The sequence below is a fragment of the Delphinus delphis genome, chromosome 16 (genome assembly GCF_949987515.2).
Source record: "Delphinus delphis chromosome 16, mDelDel1.2, whole genome shotgun sequence".
Classification (NCBI taxonomy): Eukaryota; Metazoa; Chordata; class Mammalia; order Artiodactyla; family Delphinidae; genus Delphinus; species Delphinus delphis.
In genome coordinates, this window is record NC_082698.1 from 27,155,787 (window position 1) to 27,165,353 (window position 9,567).

The 9,567-nt window shown below is 60.9% G+C and overlaps 1 protein-coding gene across 1 annotated transcript; it reads right to left on the reverse strand.

Moving 5' to 3' along the window:
* Positions 1-4,100: 4,100 nt before the first annotated feature.
* On the reverse strand, positions 4,101-9,342 carry TLX1 (T cell leukemia homeobox 1). Its single transcript, XM_060033598.1, has 3 exons — positions 8,757-9,342; positions 6,515-6,716; positions 4,101-4,323 (listed from the first exon to the last, which is right to left on the reverse strand). Exons 1-3 carry the CDS (start codon positions 9,340-9,342, stop codon positions 4,101-4,103), a joined length of 1,011 nt encoding a protein of 336 aa, XP_059889581.1.
* Positions 9,343-9,567: the final 225 nt, after the last annotated feature.

Below are 9,567 nucleotides of genomic sequence, written 5' to 3' on the forward strand. Positions count from 1 at the left end.
GCCACAGCTCCACCCCACTCCGCCTTCCAGCATGGCCTCTGAATCCCAGCTGCTCCAGTTCTGCGCAGCCTGGAGGTCCCTGATTAATTGTCTCATACACCTGGAACCGACCTGCCCATCTGCAAGTCAGTCACGCCACACACAGGATGCCTATCAGAGTCCTGGGCCCAGGGCAAACCCCACACTTGCCACCACAGTGGGGGCTTTACTAGGCAGTGCTCAGGCCGTGCCCACACAGCCCCAGGCACAGATCCCGCCACACAAAGCCGCTATTATAGTTAACAGGTTGAGCCAGATTCTCTGTGTGCCACGCGGCACAGTACGGGGACTGCTAGGACCCCAGCCCTGCATGGGTTTCTGGGCCCCCGAAGGCCACCACTCTGTCAGCCACCGCTCTGGGCTGCGCCAGGTCTGAGCGGGTGATGGGGGCCTCACTCACCGGGGAATTTGGTCAGTGCAATCATCTCACTCAAGCCAAGGAAGGAAGTGGGCAGAAAGGCAGGTGCGTTAATTCCTCTTTTCTTTCCGCACCCCTACACACCATTATTCGGATAATTTGTTCCTCTTCTATTTTTGAACAGAGACCGACCATTTCCGGCAGGGGCGGTGGCAGACCCGGAGTTGTGAGCTTTCTGCTGCGGGTAGTTGGCCCTGGCAGCCCGCTCCCTTCCAGCCTGCGTCTCCTCGGGACAGGGTGTGCGGGCCCCGCCGCCCTCCAGCCCTGTCCTAGCCGCGGCCCTCGGCCGACGCGGGATTCGGCGAGATTCCACCCCAACGAATTTCCGGCGGAGAGAGGGGAGTTGCGCGCCATCCCTCAGCGCCGAGGGCCCCAGCGCCCCGGAGAGTCTGCCCCCACCCCCTGCGACGCCTCGCCCCGGGGCCTGGGCGCTTGGGAGGGGCCCCGGGAGAGTGTGCGAACCGGGACGCCAGCGAGTGCCGGGAGCAGGCGCGCGGGAGCCGCGAGTGGGGACGGGGAGTCGGGTGGCCTCCCGCGATGGGCGCGCGGGATCCTGGCGTGCGGAAGCCCCATCCCCCGCGAGTCCCCGACAAGCTGGACAGGGTCCGAGAGCAGCGGGGCTGAGGGGCCTAGGCCCGCGCCGTTTTGAGTGTGACCCCAGCTGTTTGTGAAGATCGGGGCAGGTAGGAAGTGTGTTCTGCCTAGTTTTGCTTGCGTTTGTCTTGCAAGAGGAGGGGCGAAGGGGTGGTGGTGAAGAGTCGGGCTTCGGGGCCGATTTGGGGATTGAGTTTGGGCCGGGCAGCCACTCCCCATTCCTGCCTCAGCTCCTCAGCTGGACAGTCTGCGGCCAGAAAATATCCAGGAGCCTTCGGGCGCCCAGCCTCTTGAGGGGTCCCAGGGATTGGGAGGTGGGACGAAGACCCCAGACTCCTCTGGGGTCGGCAACTCTGGAATACTGCGACGGGTAGGCACTGAAGGTGCCTCTTAAAGACGCAGATGAAGGAGAGATACCTCACCGAACGAAGGTTCGGGCTGGGCAGCTCCAGTCCTGGCGGCGGGAGGGGAAGAACAGCCAGACCTGCCCAGGCAGAAGGAGCCGAATTCTGCGGTTCCAGAAAGCCATTTCCGGATTTCGCTTGGCCCGGTGCTGGATGCGGCAGCCAGTGCCGGCGGGAGACACACTGCAGACTTGTCGTTGAGGCCAGAACTTTCTCCCCACGACCAACACGCCGTCAGGGCCTGGCCTGGTCACCGGGTGGGCCTGGGGGTGGGGTAGCCCCTCCACCCCGGAAGTCCTTTGGACCCAGAATCCTCTTCTGCCCAGATCCTACTCCAAGGGGGCCACAGATGAGAGGTGGACAAACACTGCCCTTTGCCCACTCAGCCAAATTTCCCCTTGGACCTCCTTGGGTTGGAGGTTGCTGTTTGTCCCCATATCATATGGCAGATCCAGGATGGCAGTCTGGGGAGGATGAGGGCTCTAATGGTTTCCATAACTCTCCTCCACTCAACCCCAGTGTGGGTGCACACAGCTCTGCATACACGAACAAGCCCCACACCCCACTCTCTTCTAGTTTTAGCCACAAAGTTCTCTCACTCTCCCATCCCAAAGAAACAGCCCCCTATGCCCCCACCCTACTCTACAAGGATGGCATGTTCCCCAAAGTCTTCACCACCTAGCCTCTTCCAGAAAAGCAGGCTCAAGTCAGTTTTGTGCATCCTGAGATTGGTCTAGTAGGCAGGGGACTAAATGTTATGGGGAGGGCTGTGTACTGTGGCTGCTGTCCCTGCTAAAGTGGTCTGGGGCCTCCCTGAAGGTCCCTGGGAAGTCTGTTTTTCAGATTCCCTCCTAAGCCAGCCTAGTGCTGGAAGCTGGGAAATCTTGTTTTGAGCACCACAGAGGATCCTGACCTGATTACTGACAGCATGCCCCAGTCTCTGCAGCTTGCTGGGTAACAGCCTGGAACCCCCAAACTCCAAGCCGATGCTGATACCCCCACAATGTATCTGCACACCCCACCTTAGACCCCCACCACCATGTACACTAGCAGTGCACAATTACACCCACTCACACAACACCACACACACTCACCTGCAGGGACAGTCACCCACAATGATCCACACTCCCCATTAATTCACTCCCCCAATTATATACGGTCTCACACAAATATATACAGTAAAACACATCTCACACATGATTGCATTCATACAATTATAGATGATACACAATCACAAACATTCACACATTTAACACAAGAATAGATTCACAATGAGAAACTAATATGTACTTTCACAAACATTACCACATGATTCGTTCACAATCACAGACGCTGGTGATTACACAGCTATCCAAAAAGCCACATTCATACATGGTCACACAGACACCACCACAAGTTCGTATGTATAATGGTAGTTTCGATTTGCAACTTAAGCAGAATAAGCACACACAACTGCAAACAAAATTACACAATCGAACACTTACAAACATTCATTATCAGTGAAATCCTGATTGCCCACACCCATCACAAACACACAATGCACACGCATAACTCTCACACCCAAAGACAAATCTCTAGCACTGGCTCTCCCAACTTTCCTCAGCACTGCCTTCTCTCCATTTCTTCCCCTCCTTCTTTCCTCTCTCCAGAGCCTGTACGTCCTGGTCCCCAGATGTCCCTCAAATTTAGGTACCAGGGGCTGCCCTGGCTGTACCAGCTCACACCAAACCCAAGTAGCTGGAACGTGCTGGGCTCAGCAAGGAGCAGGCAGCCTTGACTCCGGATCCGGAGGGTTTTATTATTTTTTCACATAAATTACACAAGCACTTTATAAAAAGGTTACACAGAGAACACCTTATAAGTGCATAACTTAAACGCCCCCTACGAACAGGATCTGGAGAAATAGGCTGAGTTTGTGTGGAAACCTGTCTGTGCGTACCTGGGTGTGGCTAGGCTATGTGATGGGGGTCTGGCAGGCCAAGTGACACTGTTGTGGCTGCTGTGTGTGTGACGATGTGTCACACTGTGACCGTGACCTTGTGTTTGTGAGAAGCGCCATGCTGTTCAGAATGAATCTGGGTCACCCCTGATAGTAAGGGTCAAGGGTGTGAAGGCTATGGCCCTGTGTGTGCATAACACTCTGCCATAGGTCCCCTGTGTGTGACTGTGGGGTGACACCAGGAGGGACAGTGAAATCACCTCTGTGAGGGCCTGTGGGTGTCCGTGTATGATGCGGAGTGGAAAACAGAGTGCTCTCCCCAGGGCAAGTTCAAATGACAGCTCATGCTGTCCTCTGGGGTTCCCAGAAGCTCTTCTTCCTCCACCTTTCCTGCCTCTCTCAGTCCCACGTTAAAAATCAGAATAAAATAAAAGAGACGCAAACGGAGGACTCCGAACAGTTCCAGCAGGCGCCAGACCGCATAGGCATCTGGGAGGCGGCCGCGCGTCCCTTTCTTGCGCGGTCTTCTCTTCTTTTCCACCAAAAAGCGAACAGCGTCGGCACGAGAGCGCGGGCCGGTGCGGAGGGAGGGGCACGGCGTTCCCCTGCTGCGTGCAGTCTTCGGCAGGAGGGCGGCGAGAGTCGCGGCTCTCAGGCCTCGCGACCCTTGGCTGGGCCCGGGTCTCATGGGGCGGAGCAGGCAGGCTCACTCACAGGCCGACGCCACGGACGTGACGCTGGTGATCTTGGTCGAGTCGTCAGACCACGGCTGCAGGTTCTGCAGGGCGAAGAGCGAGGAGTTGTGCACGCAGAGCGGGTCGGCGGGCAGCGGCTGCGCCAGGCTCTTCTGGAAGGCCTCTTGCTGCAGCTGCAGGAGGATGCGGTTCGCCTGCTGCCTCTCGGCCTCACGCTCCTCCGCGGTCTGCCGCCTGCACCGGGGACAAGCCGTTACCGACGCTTCGGGCGCGCTCCCAGGAGACAGCCTGAACGAGCGGGCACTGCTCCCCTTCGCGGCCCCCAATTTCCACTTGGGCCCCTTGAATGCATTCCCTTATCTTGAGGGTCCTGACTCCACAAAGACTGGAAGCCCCAAAAGTAGATTGGGGGGTATCCTGGGGGAGCTGTGGGGAAATCCGCTAGGCCCAAGCAGCTGGGGCTCCCCGGCTCCAGGCAGGGCCCACACCCTCACCAGCCTGGAAGGCGCAGCCAGGGCTAGGATGGCATTTCGCCTCTCCCCAGACCCCAGGAAGACCAGGAGCCTTCCCAAGTCTGAGGGGCCTCACCCTCCTCACCAGTCCAGGGCAGAGGCAAGGGCCAGTGGATATGAGCTGCCCTGACAGACCTCTCTTCTCCCCCTTCCCTCTGCGAACCTCTCCCAGTCTTCTGACCTCCTGCGCCAAGCCCTGTGCCCTGCTGGGATTCCCGCCGGACCGGCCGGCTTCCTCCAAGGCGGTCCAGGGAGGCGATGACTCACTTATTCCATTTAATGCCTTCCCTCCACCCCGTCAACTGAGATCAAACGTCTGTCTCTAAGGTGGACAGACCTAATGGGAGTCCCCGGGGCCTCCAGAAGCAATTTGTAGGCGATCGATGAAGCCGCGCGAAGCCGGCGAGGGCCTCTCTCAGCGGCGGACGCCGGCCTCCTCGCCGCCCCTTCTAGCCTTTTCTCTCTGTGTCTTTCCGTCTCTCGTCTTCCCCTTCTTCCCCGCATTTCAAACTATGTCTCTTCCTTTAGACTTTGTGTCTTTTTTTCCTCTTGTTTTCTCTCACCCCACCCTCTTCCTTCTCTCAGAATTTCAGGGAATTTGTTTGAAACGAAAATGAAGGTTTTAGTCAACTATGGCTTTCCTTTATTGTACATAAGACTTCTTCAGGCTGACTGTTTTTTCCTTTTCTCCCTGGGTGGGGTGTTTGTCTTTGCCGCCACCCCCCCTTGTGTATCAGTTTCTCTCTGTCTGCTATTCTCTATTTTTCTCTGTGTCCTGACCCCAAGGGCTTGCCTGACCCCCTCCCCTCCCCTATGCTGCAGCCCCGGTGGGCCTTGGGAACGCAAGTACGTCCACCCCCCTCCCCCCCCCAGCCCTTGCTCCCTCCTTAGCTTTCCAGAGGTCTGGAGCAAAGTCTCCCACCCCTTCCCCAGCAGCAGGAATGTGGGGGGAGCAGCAGACTCGCGGGGCAGTGGCTTCCTTTGTGGCCACGGCGGCAGATTCCTAGCCTTCATTCAGAAAAAGAAACTTCAATTCCTTCCTCCGGACCCAGGCCCTCCCGGCCAGGCGCCGGGGACTTCGCCCAGACTCTCTTGCTCTCCCCACTGAGGCCTGAGCTAGCAAGAAACTCCCGGCACGTGTGGAACCGAGTATGCGGGCCAGATGTGCGGGAGGGTGCAGGGGTGCAAGAGGGTGCAATCGGAGAAAGCGCCTGTGTGGGGGGAAAAATGAGTGTAGTCGTGGGTGTGTGACGTGAGAAGAGAAAATGTTTCTCTCTCTCTCACTCACACACATACACCCATCTGCTCCTGATTGATCCCCCTTTCAGTAGGACCCTCGAAAACCCCGCCGCAGCCGGCGCAGATTGATTTCCCCCTTCCCCGGTAGGGGAACCGCTGCGCCCAGGCGAGGCGTCTGGGGAGGAGTGAGTCAGTAGGGCCCAGGCCCACGGTATGGGGTCCCAGACGCTCTAGCGGGAGCCCCGGCTGGGGCGCAGAAACAGGGCGCCTGCCATCCTGCCTCCGGTCTCCGGGATAGACGAGGCATCTCTGTACACGTAAGTTTGCGCAAACAAAAAGTCCCTCAGGACGCACTGATCTCGGAAGCCTGGACTGCGTAGACTGCGCTCAAACCCGGACGTTTCCCCAAGCAGCGGCGGAGACCAGCCGCGTTTACACCCGCACTGAGTGTGCGCCCCCGGGCCAGAAAGCCTTAAAGAAAAACAGCTGGGGCTCTCGGCCCCGTCCAGTCATCGGCCCCGGTGGCTTTCCGCTCCCCGCGAGCCTAGCAGAGCAGCGCTCTCCTCCGAACCAGAGCCATAGGAAAGTGGCGAGCATGGGAGTATGAACGCCCCCAGAGAGGCCCGGAGCCGGAGACTGCGCCACCCACGGCCGCGCCCGCCCAGCGCGCTTACCTCCACTTTGTCCGCCGGTTCTGGAACCAGGTTTTGACTTGCGCGTCGGTCATTTTGAGCGCCTTGGCCAGGGCGGCGCGCTCGGCCGAGGCCAGGTACTTCTGGCGGTGGAAGCGCTTCTCTAGCTCGCAGATCTGCAGGCGCGTGAAGGACGTGCGCGGCTTCTTCTTCTTGGGGGGCGTCCGATTCTGATAGGGGTGACCTATACGGCGTGTTACAGTGAAGGGTGAGAGGGCCACTGGAGCGGGAGACAGACAGACGGCAGAGGCAAGCGGCAGAGCGTCAGGAGGCGTCCCAGGCCCGACACCCCGCGAGTCAGCGAGCGCAGCGGCTAGACCCCAAGAGAAGAGCTGTGGTCCTCCCGTCAGCCCTCAGCTCCAAGCCCGCGGCGTGAAATGGCCTCCGCCCGCCCGCCAGGCCGACGCCGCTGCTGCCACCACGGAGACCTCCCTAGCCCTGACCTCCCACGTGTCCATCACACACAGCCGCAGTCTCCTTGAGGGGCACGTCTGAGGCGAGCTAAAGGTCGCAGTTCCCCCCATAGCCTCAGGTCTCCAGCCTCAGAGAAACTGCCCAACGGTAAGAGGCTATCCTTGGTCAAGGCCCTGAATGCTGGGTCCTGACTTGAGGCCTCCATCACACAGCAACATACACAGACACATCACATACAACAGGGGCAAATTATAGATCTATACACCCAGACAAGCTGACACCCAGACAAGCACAGGCACAAAGGCAGATGCATAAGGTGACAGCCATATACTCCCTCAGAACCTTCTTTAGGCCTAAAGCAAGATTACGGCAGGCTGTGGCTCCCCTAGGTAGGCTACGTGGAGTACCTTTTCGCCAGAGACCCAGGCCCAGTGGGTTCCAGGCTTGGGGGTGGGGAGGGTGTTCCATCAGAGTCTTTTAAGACCAGCTTGGCCTGGATGGGGGGAGTGGGATGGGGCACTAGGCCCTGCCTCCCCAGGCCTGAGAGGACTTGGGTTGGGGCACTGGGGCCCCTTCTGGAGGCCCAGAGCGGAATGGCTCTTCTACCTCCCTCCACCCCACTTTGCCACAAACCCAGGGTCTGGGCCAAGGTTCCAAAGCTGGAACAGGGGCTTAGCCCAGGGTCTAGCTCTTAACTGCTTATTCCCCTTCCACCATTGGGCCCTGGAGCCCGAGCCCCATGGGAGCCCCACGTCGTGGTCGGTCGGCAGCCGCCTATGCCTCCTGCTTCCTCTGTCTAAGGCCCGGCCAGGAACTCAGGCTCAACTCGTGGCTGCCTCCCAGCGGGCTTGGTCCGGCGGGAGGATTGTAGTCTCGGATCCAGGGAACGCTAAGGGCGGCGGGAAGTGAGGCCGGGGAAAGGGGCCCGCGCAGGATCGAGAGCCGAGTGCCGTGAGCGGAAGAGGGAACGGAGGGAGCCGAGGCAAGCGGAGGAAGGCGCGGAGCAGGCAGCTGAGAGGGCGGCAGGCGGAAGCCGCCGAGTGCGTAATCGTCCCAGGAGTTCTTTCGGCTGCCGATCGATCACGGGCCTGGCCGGTGCATTATTAACGCCGGAGGAAACAAGGCTGGGCCCAGAGGGGAGGACGCCGAGCCGGGACAGAACGAAAATGAAGCGGGCGGCTCAGCCTCGCGCTGCCAGTGACCCGGACGGAGCCTGCAGTCCGGGAAGAAGGGCCCGCCAGCTCTGTTGCTTTACTCCGGCTCGGAGCCTCTACCGGGTTCGGCAGCGCGACGGGCACTGGACCACGGAGCGTGAAGTGTGTGTGTGTGTGTGTGTGTGTGTGTGTGTGTGTGTGTGTGTGTGTACCTGTTTTCCTTGCGTCTGATTCTGGGGCTCGCCGCCTCGGCCAGAGAACGTCTGCCGGGACGCAAGAAACAGTTTGTTCACATCGCGCCCCTTTCTCCGAGATACCCGAGCCCCAAATGCCGGCGGAAGGTAGTAGCCCCGAAGCTACATTCCCCTTCCCTCCGCCTGACCGGGCCCAGGGACTCCGAGAGGGGATCAGGGAGAGCTTCTCAGAGCAGGGGTCCTGTGGGAGAGACGGAGAGGGGCCCAGGCTGGGAGAACTCTTCCAGCAAGTCGATTCCGCGAGCTTAGAGAGGTGGCGGGCGGCTGAACTTGGGGGAGGCACCAAGAGGAGCTGGGAGACCTGGCGCACAGAGCGGGCTGCGGGGAGCCACGGGGCAGGAGTGAGGGGGTAGAGGAGAGCCGGGACCGCGGCCAGGCGGGGCGCGCGCGGGCCGGACTCACCTGTGAACCTGTCCTTTGTGTATCTGCGGTTACTCTCCATCCAGGGAAAGGTGAGGCCGGTGAGGTTGTTGACGCCCGGCACGGCAGGCACGGAGGGCACGGTGGGCAAACCGGTAGCCAGAGGTTGAGGGTGGGCCACCGCTCCAGCTAGCGGCCTGTGCGCGGGCACTCGTATCACCCCCGCAGCGCTCAGCGCCCCCGCCCCGCCGCCGCCGCCGCCGCCGCCGCCGCCGCCGGCGGCGGGACCGGGGCCGCCCGCCAAGGCCATGTTCACGTTGTAGGAGCCGGCCAGCGGGCCCATGCTGCAGGCGCCGCCGCCGCCGCCGCCCGCCGGGCCACCGGGGCCGCTCGGGCCTCCAGCGCCATAGGCCCCCGCGCCCCCGGCCCCCGCCCCGGCCGCGGGGCCCCCGCCGCCGTAAGGGTAAGCGCCTCCAACCAAACAGCCAAGGCCGTATTCTCCGTCCTGGAGGCGAGAGGAGGGCCCCATGCAGCTGCCCTGGTCCGGGCTGTTGAGGATCTGGTCGATGCCAAAGCTGATGGGCTCCGCGTGGCCCGGGTGGAGATGGTGCGGACCCAGGTGCTCCATGCTAGCCCCCGACCCCGGCCCTGCGGTGGGCGGGGGGGCTGGGCGGTGGCACTCGCTGTGCTTGGCTCGGGGGCAGCGCGCAGCGGCGCTGAGGCGCGGAGGCACTGAGGCGGCGGCGGCTCCTGGCTGCGCTGAGACTTGGAGGCTAAGTGCGCAGAGGGGCTAAAGTAGGGGGGAGGGGAAGGAGAGAGGGGGCGCCGTATTCTTCCCCTCTCCGGCTGCTCC

Coding starts and splice junctions, on each gene's coding strand:
- TLX1 (XM_060033598.1), bottom strand. CDS start 9,342: ATGGAGCACCTGGGTCCGCACCATCTCCACCCGGGCCACGCGGAGCCC. Junction 6,717..8,756: donor CACAAAGGACAGGTTCACAG/GTGAGTCCGGCC, acceptor CACGCCGTATAG/GTCACCCCTATCAGAATCGG. Junction 4,324..6,514: donor AACCGGCGGACAAAGTGGAG/GTAAGCGCGCTG, acceptor TCCCCGGTGCAG/GCGGCAGACCGCGGAGGAGC.